Source organism: Neophocaena asiaeorientalis, unplaced genomic scaffold (assembly GCF_003031525.2).
Source record: "Neophocaena asiaeorientalis asiaeorientalis breed wild unplaced genomic scaffold, Neophocaena_asiaeorientalis_V1.1 scaffold5, whole genome shotgun sequence".
NCBI classification, from domain to species: domain Eukaryota; kingdom Metazoa; phylum Chordata; class Mammalia; order Artiodactyla; family Phocoenidae; genus Neophocaena; species Neophocaena asiaeorientalis.
Genome location: NW_020174698.1, coordinates 6,996,420 through 7,018,414, shown reverse-complemented (window position 1 = coordinate 7,018,414; position 21,995 = coordinate 6,996,420). Strand labels below are relative to the sequence as shown.

The 21,995-nt window shown below is 39.4% G+C and overlaps 1 protein-coding gene across 1 annotated transcript in view; it reads left to right on the top strand.

Moving 5' to 3' along the window:
- The window catches only part of LAMA2 (laminin subunit alpha 2), a 588,138-nt gene that overhangs the window by 552,234 nt on the left and 13,909 nt on the right, over positions 1–21,995 (top strand). The window contains exons 58-63 of the mRNA XM_024759015.1: positions 2,007–2,183; positions 6,046–6,194; positions 10,791–10,967; positions 11,210–11,378; positions 20,834–20,946; positions 21,267–21,456. Of these exons, the coding sequence (XP_024614783.1) occupies positions 2,007–2,183; positions 6,046–6,194; positions 10,791–10,967; positions 11,210–11,378; positions 20,834–20,946; positions 21,267–21,456 (975 nt within the window). The remainder of the gene's footprint in view (positions 1–2,006; positions 2,184–6,045; positions 6,195–10,790; positions 10,968–11,209; positions 11,379–20,833; positions 20,947–21,266; positions 21,457–21,995) is intronic.

Here is a 21,995-nt window from a genome sequence, read left to right as displayed (position 1 = left end):
CAGCTTAGAAGTCAAACCTCCTTCTCTTTGAAAATGGCACATAGTGGGAACCATCTACAAAGACTTGGCTTTGACGGGACTGCAAAGTCCCCTGTTATCAGGTATCTTCAGTATCTTTTCTTTATTGCCAAAGCAGCCCAGAAGCTTCCTGATACCACTTGACTATTTTGCACTGACTCTTCAGTAGAGGCTGATCCATAGGAGAGAGGAACACAGGTCACAGCGCTGCTCTCTTATTATATCTGTAAACAAGATCCAACAGTCATCAGCAAATATTAGTAAAAGTTTTATGGGAATTCTAAAAGTGATGAGTTTGTTTTAAAAAGAAAGTGTTAAATATATCATACTTACAAATTTTTAATTACCCTGATGTGACACAACTATTCATTTTAGCTGCTTCCTCCAATTAAGATTATGTTAAAGCATTGTGATAGGAGATGAAGGGATTTGGGGAAAAAGAAAAAGTAAATCACCACTGAGCCATGAGGTTAAAGGCTGAAACAGAACTTTCAGGGTCTTCACTGTGCCTAGTTACAGTCTCCAAGTTGGAATTAGCCATAGACGTCCACCCTGAGAAGCTTGGGAATGAGGAAAAAGGAAGTACATACAGAATCGAATCTCTAGGAATCCATACTAGCCTCTTTTTACTCAGAGTTTTAATCTTCCAAAGCCTAACTCTCATCCACATGCAAAAGATATATACATGAGGATGGAAAACTGTCCAGAAAAGGGATAGCCTGTATGTGTGGAAATGATGATTCTGTAAAGGCACTTTTCAATAACTGGGAATTATTTGCAACTAAAATATGATGCAGAAAGTTCAATATTTGATAAATATTGAAAAGTCTGCACAGTAGTTTTATCTGAAGTATCCAAAATTCTATGATTTGAAAATTGGAATCAAAAACAGATTATACATTTTTACAACACATTTAACTGGGCCTGAAACACTGTGGAGGAAAATAACCTGCATTAAAGGATCCCTTGTTTTCACTCCAGCCAAATCCAGGACTTTTTAAATGAATGTTTTAAGCACTCTAAATGCCCGACTCCATGGCCGTGCTTAAATAAGTCCTAGCACATTCATAAAATGGAATGACCTCCTGCCATTATAAGTGATGATGAGATCTGTGTTTACTGACAGAGAGATATCCTCCACATGTGAAGTGAGAAAGAGAAGTTACAAATGAACGTGCCTGTCATGATTCAGTTTAAATATAGACAGGAGGAGAGAGGAAGAGGGCAGGTGTAAAAGATAAAGTGAGTGAATGAAAACATGCATGCATGCATGCGTGAATGAATGGATTAGAAAAAGCTATATGCTTCTACACAGCTTTGGAATGGGGGTGATTTTTACTTTCTCCCTTTTGCACTTTGTTACCGTTTAAAATGTTACTGTTTTAATTTTATTATCAGCAAGGACAATGATACTACTTTCATTTTGAGAAGAAAACCAAACTAAGAAATATTTGGTTTATTTATTTTTAAGATATAGATTGTATCTGATTTTTTAAAAATTCTGCTAGAGTGTCTTTATATACTTGAGAGCAGCAAACATCTTTACCTTGGGCTCTTCACTGAGGAAGAATGCAGACAGAGACCATGGTCAGACTCAGCTATAAAACATAAGCAGTTAGTTGGTAGGTGGTATTCCAAGGATCAGTTGAGAGTTTTCAAGGGAGACTTAGCAAGACAGATTTAAACCAAAAGAAAATGTTACCTGTCAGTGATAACCTTTTATATTTCAAATCAAAAGTTCTAGAATAAAAGCAGAGGCCCAAATTTTTATTTTAACTCAAACTGCTCAGAAAATTCAGTTACAGCTAGAAATAATATTTCTTTGGTTGCTCTTAAGCTCTCCATGTAACTGTGGGTTTTTATGTGTTCTAAAATGACACTGTATTTCATAGTAACGTTGAGTGCATTGAGGAGGGTGAGTGAGATGGAGAAATTAATTTAAATGTTCATTTCTAATGCTTTCTTCCCTTCTTTCCTTTTACCCAAAGAACGTTTACACAGTTAGCTTCCCGAAGCCTGGTTTTGTAGAGCTGTCCCCTGTGCCTATTGATGTAGGAACAGAAATCAACCTGTCCTTCAGCACCAAGAATGAGTCTGGTATTATTCTCTTGGGAAGTGGAGGGACACCAGCGCCACCTAGGAGAAAACGAAGGCAAACTGGACAGGTACCCTCACACCTAGCTAATAATGCATTTTCCCTAATGCTTATATAAAATAATTATTTTATAGAGATTCAGGTGAAGCATTTACAGTTTATAAATTGTTTTTATAGTTTTTGATTTGCGTCATTTATTTCCACTATCATCTTCTTAGGACACTTCCTATCTCCACTAGGATTTTCCTGTTGGTCAGTTCTAGGTGCAGACACACCTGTATTTACATCCATATTTCATATGGGTTTTGCATATACAAAGAGAGAAAGCTTAAAATACATTCACATTGTGTTAATCTTCTCTCTAAATCCAATTTCCTACCAGATCTGTAGATAACCAGTTGGAGTCCCTTAAATTTAAATTTTAATTTTAATTTTTTTAGGATCAGCTTCCCATTTTCACTAGCGAATGTGATGCAGTCTGTTGGAGCCTAACCTGCTGCACCCTCTCTGGACAGAGAGAAGGCAGAGAATGGACCTGGGCAGGAGAAGGTGAAGAGAACACAACCAATACAGGCATGGACACTAGTGACATTAAAATAAAGCCTACACAGTGTCTGTTTTGTAGGGCTGTGAGCTTTAGTTTTCATACCCCCTAGCCATTTGATTCTGTTAAAAGCTGTCTCTTAGTTGTCCTGATCTAGGCACCATAACTCTTTACTGCATGGATATTCCTCCAATACTTTCAGTCACATTTTTAAAGATATACATTTTTCCATTTAATCTCATTTTTCTCAGTGAAAGCATTCTTAGGAATTACCAGTATGCCATGGCCAAAGCACAGAGTGCTTTACAAATATAGCCTTAAATATGCATGCATTCTTGTAAATCAGGTTGTGTTGTTTGTAATTATACGTTTTTTAAAATCACTTTTAGCATTTAAAATTTAGTCATGGGTAATCATATAATAATACCATTTTCTTCCCCCACAAAAAAAATAAACACTAAACAAAATATGGTTGACCCTTGAACAGCACAAGTTTGAAGTGCACAGGTCCAGATATGCACGGGTTTTTTGTTTTTGTTTTTTTTGTGTGTGTGTGTGGTATGCGGGCCTCTCACTGCTGTGGCCTCTCCCGCTGCAGAGCACAGGCTCCGGACGCGCAGGCTCAGCGGCCATGGCCCACAGGCCCAGCCGCTCCACGGCATGCGGGATCCTCCCGGACCGGGGCACGAACCCGCGTCTCCTGCATCGGCAGGCGGATTCTCAACCACTGTGCCACCAGGGAAGCCCTGCACGGGTTTTATTCAATAGTAAATATAACAGTACCACACGATCTGAGGTTCGTTGAAACTGAGGATGCAGAACATCTGATACGGAGGAACTGCGTATAAGGAGGGCTGACTATAATTTATACTCAGATTTTTGACTGTGCGGAGGGTCAGCACCCCGTGTTGTTCAAAGGTCAGCTGTATTGGCAAATAAAATCCAAAGATGCATTACCATGAGTAATTTGCAATATCTCAGGAATACAAAGGTGGCTTGGTATTAGAAAATCTAAAATCATATAATCATTTTGATAAATGCAGAGAAAACTTTTGGTAAAACTTAACAACCATTCCTGATTAAAAACAACAACAAAAAAAGACTTGATAAACTAAGAACAGGATGGGGCTTCTTGATAGGAAAACATTATAAACATTTTCTATGAAATCAAGCCCAAGAAAAGATGAATATTATCACTGTATCAGTCTTAGCCAATACGATAACAAAAGAACAAGTAAATATAGTACAAGAACAAGTATATAATTTAAGAATAAATATAACAAAACAAATGTAAGGCCTATATGGAAAAAATTACAAAACTTATTGAAAAATTACATCAGACTACTTATTAAAGTCAACATGTTAATGGAAAGACTCAGGGTTAAAAATATATCAGTTCTCCACAAAGTGATATGTAGATTCACCTTCAATGAAAATACCACCTTATCTTTTTGTAAATCATGACAAGCTAATTCTAAAATTTATATCAAAGATCGAAAGCCCAAGAAACTCCTGAAATAGAAGAATAAGTTGGTGGACTGTCCTAGCAGATATCAGCACATTAGAAGCTAGAGTTTTGAACCATGCGAGTATGGTGTTAATTCATGGATAACTGTGTCAATGGAACAGAATAGAGAGCCAAGTATAGATGGAAACAACATTTGGCAATAGGTGGCATTGCACATCATTAGGGAAAAAGTGGCCCTTTCAGTGAATGATTCTGGGGCAATTGGTTATCCATACAGAAAAAAATGAACTAATTTCTACTTCATGCCAGACAGAAAAATAAATTCCCAATGAATTAAAGCCTTACATATGAAAGGAAAAAAGTTTTAAAAGTTTAGAAGAAAATATAAAAGGATAACCTTTGACCTTAGGGAAGAAAAGGATTTCTTTGGGAAGAAAAAAAAAACCAAAAATATTTTTTGAAGAGTAGAGGGAGAAAAAGTGGTATTTTATCTCATATTTTACTATGCATAAGCACTGAATAAATATAAAATATAACTTCTCTTAATGCCTTTATGTTTTAATCATAAAAATTAAATTATTTTCTCTCTGCTACAAATGATAAGCTAGTTATAATAAGAGGGCCAGATCAAACATTCTGAAATAGGTTTCACTAAAGGATATGTGTTTCCTAGGTCACAGTCAAATAATTAAGCACCAGCCATCGTTTTCAGATTTCTCCTCATCAGAACTAAATAAATGGACTTGAGTCATCAGCTTTCAGGATAGTTCTTAAAATGAAACATGTTCCCATTAAAACAATTAAAATGAGAAAATATTAAGCACTATAGTACAAAGTAAATTAGAAATAACATGTTAATGTTTCAACATTTTAATGATAATGAGTATCTAGTTTTTAAAATTTCATTGTCAATGCTATCTCAAAGAGGAAACAATGTTAAACAGTTCATGTCTGTCGTAGAATCAATACTGGTTAAATGACATACTTTATTCCTCAAAGCTACCAGTTGTGATGCCCATAGGGTCATTTGTGATAATGTTCTGCTAAAGGGGTTTGAGAACTCAGTCAGCTAAAACAATTTTAATTGAGTAGATGGCAGCTGCCCCTTTTGATGAAGGGTAAGCACTAATCCAGATCCTCTGGCCATTTTGTGGTGGACACGACGCGGCACAGACGATTTTGTAAGTTATTGGAGACGTTATGATGTTTGAATGAAACCATCTCCACTACCTCAGGTGACTCGCAGGGGACCAAGTGATCACCGTGTATCAGGTGCCACCCCCCTGCTCCACAAGAAAGGGAGCAAGCGTGGCGTCAGCTCTGGGGACAAGGACTGCATTCAACCTCCCTGGGGTTCATAAACTGATCTCAAAACCATACTGTTTCTATAGTAACAGTGGCAAAAAGAAAGCAGTCCTGTTTGTGGATGAAAAATTGTCTTCCTTCTTTCTAAATGTGGGAGACAAGTTACATGTTGATAGCAATCTATTCCACCAGCCCTGAGAATGAATTGAAATCTAAACACTCAGAATGCCGTGAGGTTGGGAGTCAGACCTCATTCCCAGAAGCTAGCTGTTTGTGAATACAAGGGAGAGGGATTTTATTGACACTCTTTATTTCCTGATGGGTTTTGTGAGTTAGAAGCCCAGTGCCAGCACAACTGTTCTTTCAGCATTGCAGATCTGCTTTGCAGAGACTGCTATGTTACTATCTCCACTTGCCACATCATCTAACAAGCAAAAATGGTAAATGATTAAAAAGCTATTTCCAGCTGCTTTAAATACTCTTTTTAAGAAAATACTGAGTCTTAACTTCTCAGGTAAGATCTCAGAGCGGATGAATACGCAGTTCTGTCAGGGAACTAAGCTAAGTCATAGATGAGACTCCTCTTTAATCTTCAATGACCATTTGCTATTGCAGGCCTATTATGCGATATTCCTGAACAAGGGTCGTCTGGAAGTGCATCTCTCCACAGGGGCACGAACAATGAGGAAAATTGCCGTCAAACCAGAGCCGAGTCTGCTTCACGACGGGAGAGAACATTCTGTTCATGTAGAGAGAACTAGAGGGTAACAATAGTCCTAACGACTGACTGTACTGTCATAACTAACGCGAACTCCTTTGCTCGCCTTAGTCCTTTACTGGACCTTTGTGTGTATGGACATACGATGCATTGCAAAACTATCAAGTAGTTTAATTTCATCTTCTTTATATTTCGTACTTCGGGAACCTCATTTCCCTTGACCCTTAGGAGTTTTGTTCTTAACGTTTTTATGCTAGGTGGTTCTCCTCTCCACCTTTGGAAAAACCAAATGCATCTTCTGAAGCGTAGATAAGAAAACTCCCTCCTCACCTCTCAAATACTCTCTCCTCAAGTAGGGCATGCGCATGGTGAAACGCACAGAACAGCTCAGCTGGAGCCACCAGCCTTTGGCAGCTGCTGTTTCATTCAGGTTCCAAAGCAGTGATGGCAGCTGCTTAAAAATCTGTCACAGATACAGAGCGCGGCCCGCGGCTGCAGGACCCACGGAGCACGGTTCTGCGCATGCCTCGTCCCCGGCCCTTACCCCCGCACCCCCCGCCAAGGTGTGCTGGGTCCCTGCGGGACGACTCCGTGAGGGAACAGAGTTGAGAGAGGGAAGGGAGAAGGCTGCTGTCCTGCCATCCGTGCACGGTGGCTGCCTTTCTGCTGATCCACCAGAGCACCTGCTTCCCAGCCCTGCGTCAGGGAATTGCTTATTCGTGTTATAAGCTGATTTCTCATTTCTTCAGAATGCTACAGTACTTCATACTTACTTTATTGGGGAAGTCATTTGGTTTTTTTTTTTTCATCAAAATGTTGTATGACAACTCAGAGAGGTAATGAACTTAGAAGAACAATTAGAGAAAAAGAAAACAGAAACCCAGAGACTTCAGACCTCCAGACCCGCAATCCATTTTATTAGACTGAAGAAATAGAAGAGAACTGGAAATCAAATCTGATGAAACCTCAAAACACAGAGAATACTTTTAAACACAACAGCAGTATGAATGTGTAGCAAAAGTTCAAGTAAGCAGATGTTATTCTGTACTTAAAGACCTCCATTTTCTAATCATCCTCGTGTGGATAACAGTTTAAATAAGTAATAAGAATGCCTTTTCTTCTAAGTAAGTGATGAAGCTCTCCTTGGTTCATGTTTTTCTATTACACAGAGCATTAGGTTGTGGCATGAATTGATACTAAGCCTTCTTGCAGATATCTTCTAACTGAGATGTTTAGAAACCATGATTAAGACAAATGAGGGATCAGTATTTGGACTAACTAAGAACTTTTACTAATCTTATAGGCACATATTGCAGTCATGGTCTCTGAAGAGAAATGCAAACTGAATTTTCTCATTTGAATCTTAGGGAATGCTCTAGAATACTGATTTTACATGTCTTCTAGACTAGATTTCAGGTCCTTTGCCAAATGGTAGTCCTTCTCATTGTAGGAAAGACTTTCTAAAGTCTTTAAATTTTAAATAACTTCAAGAAGCAAATGCAGATCTGACAAATACAGTTGACAAAAAAAATCACCCAAATATGTTATTTTGTAGAGAAAGAATTCTGACATTCTCAAGTGCATTATGGTGTTATGCTAAGGTGTCCTTTTAACAGGTGTGTCTCTTCAAGAAGGGTATTTTATTATGCCAGCTTCACAGCTGTTGGCCATCCATCCAACCTTTATTTGATTAAGCTCAGTGTATAGTGCATCACCCAAAAACTGGTCATTCAGTTAATTGGCCGTATAAACAAACAGTTTTACTATTCGCTGTTAATTAAAGGATAATGTATTGGACATATTAGTGGGTTGTCACTGCAGTCTGTGGCAAAGCAAGGACTCATTTGCACCATAATGTCTCATTCAGCACCCTGAGGTCAAAAAACAATCATCACCTATCCTTTAGGTGAGCACTTCAATTAGCTGATTAACTAGAGATCACTAATGACCCTAAGAACATCTCCCAGAAATATATTTTAATGCTTCATATCAATTCTGTGGCATGCTGTGTGTCAAATACTAAACAAAGATTATGTCCTTTAGTCATTCTAAATGTATGTGAGATCTGTATTCATATCATCACAGATGAGGATATATTAACTAATTTGCCAAAACTCACATAGCTAGTAAATAACAGAGGCAGGATTTAAACCCAGATATACTTGACTTTAACACCCCCGTCTGTGCTCACCCGCTATTTATTCTTACCCTTTTTGTGACCTCAGAGATTTGTATTACTTCATGTTGATTATGATACTCCTATTGGAAATATTTGCTTTCTTCCAACACTATTTAGACCATAAATGTCAGCTGTTCTTTCTTTTCTTAAAACTCTGGATAAGATGGCAATTTTAATACCATTAATGCCACCTCGTAATAGAGAGGCAAACTTTTCAATATTACTCTTGCCCTTTTCTCTCCCTCTGTCTCTCTTTACCCGTCCTCCCACATTCTCTCCCCTTTTCTACCCCTTCCTCTGCAAAAAGTCCACTCCCTTCACTTCGGTATCTAATTTCCTAGTACTCCAGTGACCTCTGCCTTTTATAACTGCTTGGCCCTCTGATCTTCCACCTGGAGTCCACCTCAGTGGCCAGTAGTTCTAACTGGACGAAAACAGTAAACCCTAAGAGCCTGGAGTAGACGTTTAGGCAAGTAGGTATTCTCCTACGTGAAAGCATTCTTCACACAGGTACAGAATTAGGCTAAAGACCACAAAGTTGTAGCAGATATTTCAGGAGTAATTTGAGGTTTCCAGAAAGGGATCATGATTTGGACACTGCAACCCAAATATTTCTTTCTTACCATCAATTAAAAAAATTTCAGATTTTGTTTCTCATGTAAATTGCAAATATCAGGGCACTTCTCTTAATATCTTTTACCATGTACGCAGTTCATTTGGTGGTGGTTTGAAAAAAATCTTAGATCAATATTCCATACAAATAAATAGAATTTAAGTAATAAAATATTTAACTATAAAACATCAAGAATCAACTATTGAAATTTTAAGGAAATTCAGGTGACCTGTCACAATACTAATAGTAATGTAATGATTCTTAAAATGCTTTTTGCACATAGTAGGTCCACAGTAAAGAGTTTTTGAATACTTTTTAAAAAGGAAATGCACCAGAATCAGAGAGGACATGTAGGTAATATCCCTATTTACAAAGAACTAAATAAATGACCTAGATTTGATGCTCCTAGGATGTAAAATACAAACTGGATTCTGCTATAGTCTTCTAGCAATGCCCTTATTAAGTAATACAGACTCAGCGCAATGCCTTAGTTAATGCTTTCCATGGTTCGAAATAGGCATTCTTATCCTCATTTTATAAATGAATGAAATGAGACTGAGCAAGATTAAGTAACTGGCCCAAGGTCACACAGCTAGTAAGCTTCCATACTCGTGCTTACTTCCAGTCTGTTCCTTCTGAAAGCACAGGCTCATTCTACATCTCCACCCTATGATCCAGTAAGAAAGGACCATTGCTATGGTCCTTGGCCCAGAGTCTGGCAAAACATCAATGTATAATTTCCCCTATTTTGACTTTGAAACTAAACCCAACCTGCTCCCTCTACACCTCCTGAATAATGACATTTTGAGCCACAGCAATATCTATTCTTTGTCTTATTCTCTTACATTTGAATTGTCCCAAAGTGGGCCGGTTGTTCAGTGCCATTTCAGAGCATCTTTGCCCTAGTTTATTGTTTCTAATTTGACATGTGGTTTTTCTTCTTTCTAAAATCAAGTAAAATGGCATTTTAGAACTGAGGTTTCCACCTAAGTACTTAGGGTTTTCTCCCCAGATGTGAAATAAGTTTTCAGCAATCCATTCATGATCCTCGGGCTATTGACTAACACTTATTACTAAGAGCCCCATGCTGACTACTGGGACTAAAGTTTAAAATCTGCTTCTAGAACAAAAGAGGAAATGCCTTTGGTCATTTTCATCAGCAGAATTCTTTGTCTCCTGATTCTGTGCCCCAGGATCCACAGAGTGAATAAGTAGCGTGAGGTGCTCAATTAGTAATGCGCGAGTTCTCTCTCACAAGCAAATTAGGGAAATTAACGAAACAGCCACTAAGGAAAATCATTGCCGAGAACAGTTAGCATGGTATTCTGGCCTGCCTCTTCTATTCAAAAGCCAGCAGCTACGTTCTTTATAAAACATCCTGTAAGCGTTTGCTGTTGATTCCTGCAATCTAAGCTCTCAGGAGTACAGTTTGTTCCCTAGCAAGAAGATGAGAGCTAGCACAAAGCAAGAAATAAAGAGCTAAACAAAACGTGACCCCATGCTGTGCTAAACCGACGGAGCCTCCTGCGATTAGACATTACTACCCCTTACAGAAGCCTCTGCTCCACAGGCTCACGTGTAAGGCCGCTGTTGTCAACGACCGCCAGGGGCTAGTGTTGCAGCTGCACCATTGCCTTGTTTCCGGAAACTCAAGGAGAGTTTACGAGGGAGGCAGAGGGATGAGATCCTGAGAAACAGTGCTGTGTGCTTAGTGTCGAATCCCAATCGTCAAACTTGGCTCTCTTAAAAGCTTCAGGAAGGAGGGGTGCGGGGTGGCAGGAAAGAGTTGGATTTCCGGTTGTGTCGGACGTTGTGTGTTTTATACTTGTTTATTTTCAATGTTTTATCAGCATCTTTACTGTTCAAGTTGATGAAGACAGAAGGCATGTGCAAAATCTGACAGTAGAACAGGCGATAGAAGTTAAAAAGCTTTTCGTCGGGGGTGCTCCACCTGAATTTCAACCTTCCCCACTCAGAAATATTCCTCCTTTTGAAGGCTGTATATGGAACCTCGTTATAAACTCTGTGTAAGTGAATCTCCTTGTTACTAATTTTTTTTTTTTTTTTGGTATGAGCATCACTGTTGCATCTACACTATCTAAAACCATAGGGGGAAGGAAACAGTGAAGATCTTCAGGTTAGATTTTTTTTTTTTTTTTAATTGCACTGATGACCTTTAAAATGGGAAAGGGGAAATTTGATGTCATGGTAAGGAAGCAGGACAATGAAAAATAGGAGAAAGTATTGAATTTTAATCATATTCCCGTAGCCCTATGGACTTTGCACAGCCTGTATCCTTCAAAAATGCAGACATCGGTCGCTGTGCCCATCAGAAACCACCTGAGGATGAAGATGGAGCAGTTCCAGCTGAAACAGTTATCCAGCCAGAGCCAGTTCCCACCCCAGCCGTACCTGCACCCACCCCAGTTCTGGCACATGTAAGTGTTTATATCCCGTTGCTTTCTCATCTTAACGCTGTGTTTTTAGTCGTTTTCAGAACTAAGGTTATTCAGGATATCTAGTATACTCTACTGCTAGAATTAGAGGAAGGGTCACTGTAAGGAACGGCACCAAGAAACGGAGGAGAGCTTAAACAAGCTTTATTTGGAAATGCTCCCGGGCGAGGTTCACTGGTCCGAGAGAAAGGGGCTAGAGAAGTCGTGCCCGGGTGCGGGCGCGAACAAAATTTATAGGGGTGGACGCAGGGGAGGCGCTTGCTGTGTGAAGCAGACCTTTTTTGGTAATCTCTCGGGTGTTGTGGCAATGTCAGGTGTCGGTTGCATCAGCCACTTTGGCGGGGGTTCCGTCTGGCTCCCTGGGCCCTTCCCCGGACCTGATGGCCTTACAGTCACCTGTCTATGAAAACCTTTTCTCCTTATATCTTCCTTGGATTACTTTCTTTTATATATCTGTTCTCCTTTAATTTTCCTGTTTATAAAATGGCACGTGTTTTCAGTTGAAAAGTTAGCACAGAAATGTCTACAGAATCAAGAATAAAACCCACCTACCATAGCACCACACAGAGGCAACCATATTGATTTTCAGCCCCTTTTATTTGCATTTTGCATAGTAGATCGCATATCATGCATACAATTTGGTATTCTATTTTTTAAAACCAGTAATACATAATTGTTTCTAAACATCATGCAAATGTGCGTATCTAATATGATTACATGTATATGTGTTTGTGTGACAGAGAGACACACGCAAAATATTTCATAGCACTGGAGGTAGTATATCCTTGATTAGAGTGTGGATTCCAGAGTCAGCCTGCCTGGGTTCAAATCCCAGCACTCTAACCTACCATCTGTATGAATGTGGGAAAGCTACTTGGCTAATCTATTCCCCAGTTTCCTCATCTGTACAATGAATATACTAACAACACATATATCAAAGAGTCATTATGAGGATTTTTTAAAATGCTTGTTAAACCCCTAGCATATACTAAGCATTTAATAAATGGCATAATTACTATACAGTAATGATCATAATGACTGCTTTTTAACAATTTCTATCCAATATTATTGGAATTTTCCTAACAGCTGTGTAAAATATATACCTATATACCATCATCCCATTTTTCGTTAATAAGAAATAGCTAGCCTAAGTAATACACCCAGACACGGCCAGTAAGTGACAGGACAGGAATTTTGATCCAGTGGGTCTGATTATACAATCTGGTTCCTTATCACTGCAACACTTTGTGAAGCCAAATAATCATCTTTTAGGAAAACTGGCCATTTATTCCAAGCATCATTTCTTCCTCTGTAAAATGTGGGTATTACACCTACCTTGCCTGCCGATGGGATTATTGTAAGAATCAAATGAGGTAATGCACGTGGAACTTCTTTGAAAAGTGAAAGAAGCACACACACATAGATACTGTGAGGAATCCCTGCATTTACTAAGTAACTATATAGTATGTGTCCAGTATTCTGCCGGGCACTGTATATCCATTATTTCATTTGATTCTCACAAGCTATTGTTTTATTTATGTTTATTTATATCATTGGAAGTATTATTAGCCCCAGTTCACAGAAGAAAATACCTACAATCACACAGCACAGCTAGCAAGTGAAAGGCTGTCAGTCATGTGGGGATTAGTTCAAGGAGTTGATTTTCTCCTAAGACCTCACTGAGATCTACCACGTGGACTGTTGAATATTTCCTTAGCTCTTTCATAACGTGGCCTCATGCTCGATTTCCCCCAGCAAAGGGAAGGCTAATGATCCTCCCTCCCTCCTGCCTCACGTACTGTTCTCTAGACTGTTATCCCTCGTGTCTGTTCCCTGGACTCGGGAAAGTGTGTTCACCTGAAGAATTTAAAAACACCATGGTTAAAATAAACGTTTTTGACCTTGGATCCAAATGTCCATTTGGATTCTATAGCAAAGTGGATCCTAAATTCTGAACAACTGACTTAGAATTATAAATTGTAATTTGCAGAAGCCCTAGAGACCAGCTGGTCCAATCTCCATCTTAATACATGAATCTTTTTATATGATACTTGATGTGGACTTACAGCCTTTGCTTGAACATTCCATTGACGAGGATCTTCCAGTGTTATGATGAGGCAGGCTCCAGTCGTTAGAAAGCCATTGATTATTATAATGAAGTAAAACTGCATCCCTATAACCTCTACGTAATGATTGTGTTTCTGTAGCCAAACACATTATATCTTCTCTAACAAACACCCCTTCAAGCATTTGAAAACAGCTAAGTGTTCTCCTTTCCCACGCTGAATATTCCATTATCTCAAGCATTCTCCTTAATTCTTAATTTCTAATTCCCATAGTCACACTGATAATATTCTTACATTTGCAATATCTCTTAAAAAATATGGCACCTAGAATAGACCATACTACTCAAAATGGAGTGCCCAGTTCAGAGAACAGCAGAGTTCCTCCTTTCACTGGTCTGTCATCATATTCTACTAATATACCTGGGAATGTTTTAATGTTTTACATGGATGGATCATGCCATTAGTTCATCATTAGGTACCATATTCAGTCAACCAAAACCTTGAGGGCCTTTGTATCACTTGAACTTCTCTTGAATCAGGTCCCTCAGCCAGTCCACATTGAATTGGTCTGGTTTATTGGTGAATAACACTGCTGGTCCTCAGTGATCACCTTTCTTTTCTTAGTTATATTTCTAAAACACAAACTTACTTTCTTTTCTAGGAGGTCTCAAGCATATCCTTCTGTGGTTTCTAGAGATCACATTGTTTCCCTTTTTCTGAAAACAAAGGTACTTTCCCATCTGGACTGGAGATTTTAACTCATTTAAGTTTTCTTATAACCTTCTGTTCTCATTCCAGTTTCCATTTTCTCTCAGCAGTATATGTTTTAACGTCTCCAAAAATGAGCATTCCACTTAGTAGATAAGACAAAAGCAAGAGAGAGGTTGAGTAGCAGTCCCGTGCATTGGTACAGAAAGACTCATAGAACATCAGATCTTGCACGTTATATTTATGACTATGTGGTCAAAATTACATATTTTAGAATTTTTCATCTCTATTGGGCTGTACTGTATTTTCAGGGTTTCAGATCATGAAACCATACAGATCTCCTCTTTTAATCTGATTTCTCTCCCTTATCTTCATTCTTTATTTTTTGTGCGTGTGGAGAGAAGTGTCGGCTTTTTAAAGGCTACTTAAAGGTTTGACAATTTATTTCATGACAAATATTTATTAAAAGGCTACTAAATGCAAAGATGAATAAGACATTTATGACGTTTATTTTATGACAAATATTTATTAAGAGCCTACCAGAGAAAGAGAAAGAAAGAGAAACAAGAGACATATTTGAGAAAGTAAAGTAGACATTAACATAAATAACACAGTAAGCAAATATGTGTAGAGGTCAGTCAGGATAAATGCCAATATGGGCTGCAAACACAACCTGCTGGCTTCCAAGACTGAAAATTAGAAGCATGGCAGGGGACACCGTTAAACTCCATCCAAACAAAATGGGTAGTGGTACCTAGAAGTGTGAAAACAGGTCCATAAAATGCAAATTGTAATATGCCACCATATTCTTAAAATCTTTCAATTGAAACAATATAAAATGAGGATGACATACTTAATGACATTATGTTAAGTAGGGAAAGCAGGATATAAAACTCTGTATACTGCATAAGCATGTCTATATCAATAGCTAGAAAAATGCATAAGAAAAACCTTTCCAAGAAATGCATCAGATGCTAACAGCAGAGGTATATGGTCCAGAGATGATTTTCATCATTTCAAAAAACACTCTTAAATGTGTTTTGCTTTCATAAATGTTTAAAAAGATAAATTGAAAGCAGTGGTCTTTCAACCTTGATTCCTCCACAACATCCAGTTATATAGCTGATTTCTTCACTGGGGAAGAGGGCCAGGGTGCGTGATCCCCTCTCAGCTCCTTTGCGTTGAGAGTCACTGAGGAAATAAACTGGGTCTTTAATCCAAGTTATCCACGATGCGGGTCTGCCTGCCTGTCTTGGTATAACCCACCTACCTTTACTCAGTGACCTCAGGGGGGCTTACTGAATAACTTACTGTCCTCTCTAAATGTAAGTAAACTCACTAAAAAATGAGGATAATATCTACCCTGAGGATTATCATGGACTAAATTATATACACTGTGTGCAAAGCACCCAGCACCATGCCTGGCTCACAGTAACACTCCATCATTCTTCTTCTAAGGGAACTAGTTAGTTTAACCTTTCACACTGTTAGGGTGAGATCAAGCGCTAGGAAAAGGAGGGTGAACATTCCTTTTTAAACAAACTCCAACACGATATGGTTATTATCTCTCAAGTCTCCTATCATTTTCAATTCTCACCATTTTCTTTTCTTTTTTTAAAATCAGAATTCAGAATTTAAGAATTAAGACTTACACATTAATTCCAGAAGTGGGAACTACCTATCTATATGTTTCTGATTTGTTCTAGCACAGTTGACAGAAACCCTCTCCTATTCTCAGTTCCTTTAGTTTTCTTCTTTATGCCTTCGTACCCCTCCCCACCAGCAACTTACAGCAACAGAATGACATTCACTCTCCTCCAGGGCAATTTAAGAGTATCTTGAGAAAGCCCTGCCCTGTGAAATGGATTATGTCAATCCTATTATTAATACATGCCAGAACATCATAGATCAGAGAGCATATTTTATGCGTATTATCTCATTTGATAGTGTGATACCCTGTCTTCTCTTTATACTTTTATTCTTCAGCCCATTTAGAGCTGCATAAAACATTTCTACATGTTTTATTTGTGGCTATTTCTCGTGGAGGACGGGAGGGATTAAGAGTGTGGACTTCTAGTATTACAGAAGATTGTCAAAATGTGACAGGTTCTCAGCAGGTATATACGGCGTTTATACCAAGTCTTTACAACCAGCATGGCCTGTGTGGATTTGTATACAGTAAGCTGGCTGCATGTTTTTTGTTTTTTTTTACTTGAAGTTTATTGGAAAGTTGAACTTTGAACTTCAAATTTTAAAACGTGAATAACTAAGAAGAGCAGCCAGGAAGAGTCCCTGTGCTGTTCGGGGGAGTTGGGGGAAAGAAGGGAGCAGAGAAGGAAAGAATAGAGCAAAAGAAAGCTCTTCCTCCAGCAGACTGAATGCTGTGATTTTAAAAGCTAAGTACAGTCCCGGCCAAAGGATAAATCAATTGGATACTGATACGTATTTAAAGGGGAAACATACATTTTCCATACTGCAAAGAATTACTGTTCAGGCATTAGTGTGTAAATAGTGCCGCAAATGCCCACTACTTAACAAAAAAGCTTATATGCAGGGAGTTAGCAAATGCCCACTACTTAGCAAAAAAGCTTATGTGCAGGGAGTTAAACTCAGTTTCTCAGTAAACAGCTTGAACAGGGATTTTGTATTTCAGAATATTAAAGTCAGTGCCGTAAAAAGTATCTTCCGCTTAGTATTCATGCTGAAAGAGCATCACAAAGAAGCACCCAAATTCACAGATGTCATGTTAGCCCACATTTGTTAGAGGATTTTTGACTCATGAAAGAAGAAAATGATGCTATTTTAAATTAATTTTGTATTGAAGTATAGTTGAGTTACAATATTACATTATTTTCAGGTGTACAGCATAGTGAACCAGTATTTTTGCAGATTATACTCCAATGATGCAATTTTTATATCATTCATCATTTGGTGCTTTGATCAATGCAACTGAAATCTCTACTCTGCACCAATCTAGAGTCAAGGAATGCTTATCCACCAATCATATGCCATCCTGAATCCAATAACTCATTTCCAAATGTCAGCCAACAATCAGCAGTTGGAAATGACCATGCTTTATTCTGATCTGAAATTAATTAACAATATGAAGGTGAAAATGTTAAGCTCCATTACTAACCTGGGGCTCTACCCACTTGCGTAAGCACAGCTATGGGCAGCATGGCTTCCTTCAGAATCCTCTCCAGCTGTGTCCCTGTTCTCAGCAACAGGTGCAGGGCCACATTTAGACTCCCCACCCAAGTCTTGTCTGCCCACATCTTGTCACCTGCCAAGCAGAGACAAATAAGGAGCAAGCACATCCTGCCCTCTATTTTCCCCCATATGTACTTTAAAGAGTCCCCACAAGGTGGCAGGATTGTAACATGCTGAGATTGATGAGCCACTGCTATTTGTATTATTGTTCTAACACATTTCAGAGAGAAGTGTTTCCAAAATAGCACAGGTCATGTATCACATCCATAAAGACAATGCCTCCCCTCGAGCTGGCTTGGAGAAGGACGACTCATCTTTCAACAGCCATTCTTTAACGGTTCCTTAAAATTACCCATTAGAAGATCCTTCCTCTTAGCTTAGATTTCTGTGGGAAGCAGGGTTGAAAATGTCCTTAATGACAAGATCATTTTATTCTCGTGCAAACCTTGGGGCATTTTCTATTCCATCTCACATGGTCACTCTTTAAAATGCTATTAGGGACTTCCCTGGTGGTGCAGTGGTTGAGAGTCCGCCTGCCGATGCGGGGGACGCGGGTTCGTGCCCCGGTCCGGGAAGATCCCACATGCTGCGGAGCAGCTGGGCCCGTGAGCTGTGGCCGCTGGGCCTGCGCATCCGGAGCCTGTGCTCCACAACGGGAGAGGCCACAACAGTAAGAGGCCTGTGTACCGCAAAAAAAAAAAAAAAAATGCTATTAGAAGGAAAAGAGCTGCTTGAGTGGCCAGGTGAGGAGCTCCACCTTCTGCGGGGTGTGAGGGACAAGGAAGAAGAGGCACAACAAACAGGCAAACCTGCTGGGAATGTCGGGCCTGGTTTCAGATCCACCCAAGGGAAAATGATGCAAAGCAGACACAATCCATCCCGCCTCCCCTTAACCAAGTGAGAGGAGACATCTAGGCTTGCACCAAAAACATTACCAGATTAGAGACTGTTGGAGAATTGTCTTCCCATTTAAATCCTAAAGTAGATACACAGAAAATCCTCTTACACTGGAACCTCTCTGTCCTCTTTCAACTGCCAGTTTTATAAAGGAAGGTGATAGACAGTTTATTTAAACTGTTCCCATAATATCCATCCCACTGCAAATTGATGACAGTAAATGTCCACTCGGATGTCCTTAAAGAACAATGAACTTACATAACGGCTTTTATACTTTGCATTTACCTAATAGAGTGGCGCATCTCTTCTATAAAACTGGCCAATCTGAGAACACCGTTTTATTAGCCACTGTTTTCCACCTGCTTCTCAGGATCCACCTGTTGTAAAAGTGAAGCAGAAGCCTCTCCGGGTAACACTGCTCTTCCTAAATTTCAAGTGGGCGTATGTACCGTGTAACGCTTCTAAACAGGACCCTTATGAAGTCAAAGGTTTTTCTAAAACAATGTAAGCAGGGCCTTTTTCATCTAGAAAATCTGATAACGTGTAGCAGAGCCACTCAGCTCAAGACCAGTGTTGGAAATCACGTGTCCAGTCTACCAGCAAGCAAGGTTAGCATGGTGTTCAGGCCACAATGCCCCAAACATGTAAAGACAAAAGGTCTCCACGACAAATAGCTGCTACCAATAAAAGACCTACTCTTTACAATAGCCACTTTGATAACTTAAAAAATTACATTAGAAAAGTTGTTTTATATTAACATGTATATGTAGCCACTAGACAATGTTAACAATAACACAGAAATAACCTGCTGGTGGTTTCCTTTTAGGCTATGCATTATGGTTCCCTAATTCCTCCACATCCAGTGACCTTTTCAATCCCTCAGTTTTTCAGAGCTGAGGGTTTAGAGATATTTTAGGTAAATTCTGTCCCTGATGGACTCCCAGCAGGTTGGATTCTCTTCCAGATTTCTGCAGGCTACTTACGTGTGTTGTGACAGTCCTCTCTACAGGAAATATTGTGAGAGGTTGATAAATGATCCCAGTTCTATTAATAGTATCATTGAAGGCTGAGACATTAAGCTATCAAGGCCTTTCCATTTGGGCTCTTTTTGCAGTCAGGGTAATAAGAAAGGTGCCACGTGTTGATTCCAAGAGAGGCCCATTCAGCTGTGTGAATAAATAGCATGTTCCTGTTCTACCCGCTGGGTTTTTGCATATCTGTGTGAATTTCAGCCACAGTCTGCTCTTTGTAACTGACCATCTCCTGGGAAGCAAGAAGGGAAATACTTCCATAAAGCCCAATTTTACAGCATTTCAAAACACTTAAAGCTTTTTACCTGCTGTGGCAGAGTGCTCCATTTGACTAAGCTCCAGAGAAAAGAGGGCAAGGCTTTTCCTCATCAAGTAAAAATTTCCTGTGCGCCGGTGAGTCATCTCCAAGGTACACCCTGGGAAGAGCTGCATCGAAAGCCTGCCTTGGGCTGTTTGGGAACCTCTGCTGAGTCAGCGCGCACCGGGGCAGTGGCCCATCCACAGCTATTCAGTGCAGATCTTTAAAAACAGATGTGTTGTTGAGAGCAGGCAGGTTATTTATTTTCTCATGTACTTTGTGTTGTAAAAGACTTCTTAAGCAGCTTGTACTTGGAGCTATTTCTGTGAAAATAGACACCAAGGAAAGGAATTGCGGTTTTGGTAATTTGAGGAGCCTTGATTAACTATTGAGCTGAGGGTTACAGTAGCCAAGTAAGGTCTACCCAGTCAGGTCTGGCTATGTAATTGGCAGGGCCCAGGGCCAAGTGAAAATGCAGGGTACCTTGTTTAAAAATTATTAAGAATTTCAAAATGGTGACAGCAGAGCATTAAGCTCAGTGACTACACAGGAAGCCTGCCTCTGAAGCTAGCCCTGCAGCGAGCTCTACCTTGTAAGCACCCTAGGAAGTTGATCTTTGAACAGTGGCAGTTGAAATGGTGTATGGCAGGTTACATTAAAAAGTGTGCTGGGTTGCCTAGCAACGGGCTAAGCCTGAATGGGCTGACTTGCAAGTTGAGATACACCAGCTTGAAAGTCTAAATTCATGGAAACCTTCTAGCACCGATAATTTTCAAGAAAAAGTAAGCCGGTGGGAGAGAGAAATGGGGAGGACAAGAAGGACACATTTTGCTACTCTTGTAACCCAGTGGCAAGCTTGTCATTTTCCCTGTTCAATCTTCTAATGATATAACTCTAAATAAATGAAGTAAAAGTGAGAAGGAAATTCCAGTTTTCTCAGAAATAGAAATAATAGATTTCCTTAAAGGATAATGAAAACATGCATTAATCAATGAATATTTTTGAGCATCATTCCTTTGGCAATGCAAAGGTGCAGTATTAATAGTAAGTACCTACTATGTAGTAGAGTACAGAGATGAATAAGAGACAGCTTTCATTTCTAAGGAACTTAAATGAGATTTTGTGAGAACATTAAACTAAAATATAAGAAACCATTAGACAGCAGCATTACATTTTTAAAGAATGGAGTCCAAAATCTCTGTTCCTTCTCTCCTTGGTATTTTACAGGCTCCTTGTGCTGCAGAATCGGAACCAGCTCTCCTGATAGGGAGCAAACAGTTCGGGCTTTCGAGAAACAGTCACATTGTAATTGCATTTGATGACACCAAAGTTAAAAACCGGTATGATTTATTCTGAGATATTAGACAAGAACCGATAAATGGAAGTACTCAGTATTTGTTTATTCAAGCTTAATTAACTATATTTATTAATAAATGAGGTGAGCTTTTTTAGTTCACTGAATACTGTAAAGAATAGAATTATATCAATATTTGTCTGAGCCTGAGAAGCCAGTTGAGGAACTCAGCAGACCTAGATAGTCCTCACCTTGGAAAAGGTTTTGCTATCCTTTATGAAAAAGCACCATGATCAGATGCCACTTTGTCCTAGAATAAGAACGTTCTTATTCTTCTGTTTTACCTCGCCCACTTTTATTTCACAGTCTCACCATTGAATTTGAAGTGCGAACCGAAGCTGAATCAGGCTTGCTCTTTTACATGGCCCGGATCAACCATGCTGATTTTGCTACAGTTCAGCTGAGAAATGGATTGCCCTACTTCAGTTATGACTTGGGAAGTGGTGACACCAACACCATGATCCCCACCAAAATCAATGATGGCCATTGGCACAAGGTAATAGTCCCCAGGATGTTGGCAGTGCCCTACGAGGGGCTTACTGGGTGGCAGCCATCGGCATTCCCCTGGTGCCAGTATTATCTTGCCAGTGCAGACACTGACTCTGGCGGTACTGGAATGTGGCCGAGGCTAAAAATAAAGTAAGTGCCATATACAACTGCCCAACCTAGGAAGACGTGATCAAACCTGGGTAGGTTTATAGTTGACCACTTACACGCCTCATCATGGTACTATAAGATTCCATCATTGCTGTACATCTGTGGTTCCCAAACATCTGTCCACAAACTAGGGCCAGGCAATTGAAGACATTTCCAATACTCTAAGTAAGTATTATTATTATTATGGGACAATGGAGTGTGTTAATCATAAAGCTCTATGTATTCAATTTAAAGGAATAATATTTATTCTAAGATTATATTTTCCTATTTTTAAAGTGCTAAGATAACCTCTCTTTATGAAATAATATTTGACCAACTTAAAAGCTGGCAACCTAAAATGGGCCCTATGGCTGCGCCTTCCCCCCCCTCCCACCCCAT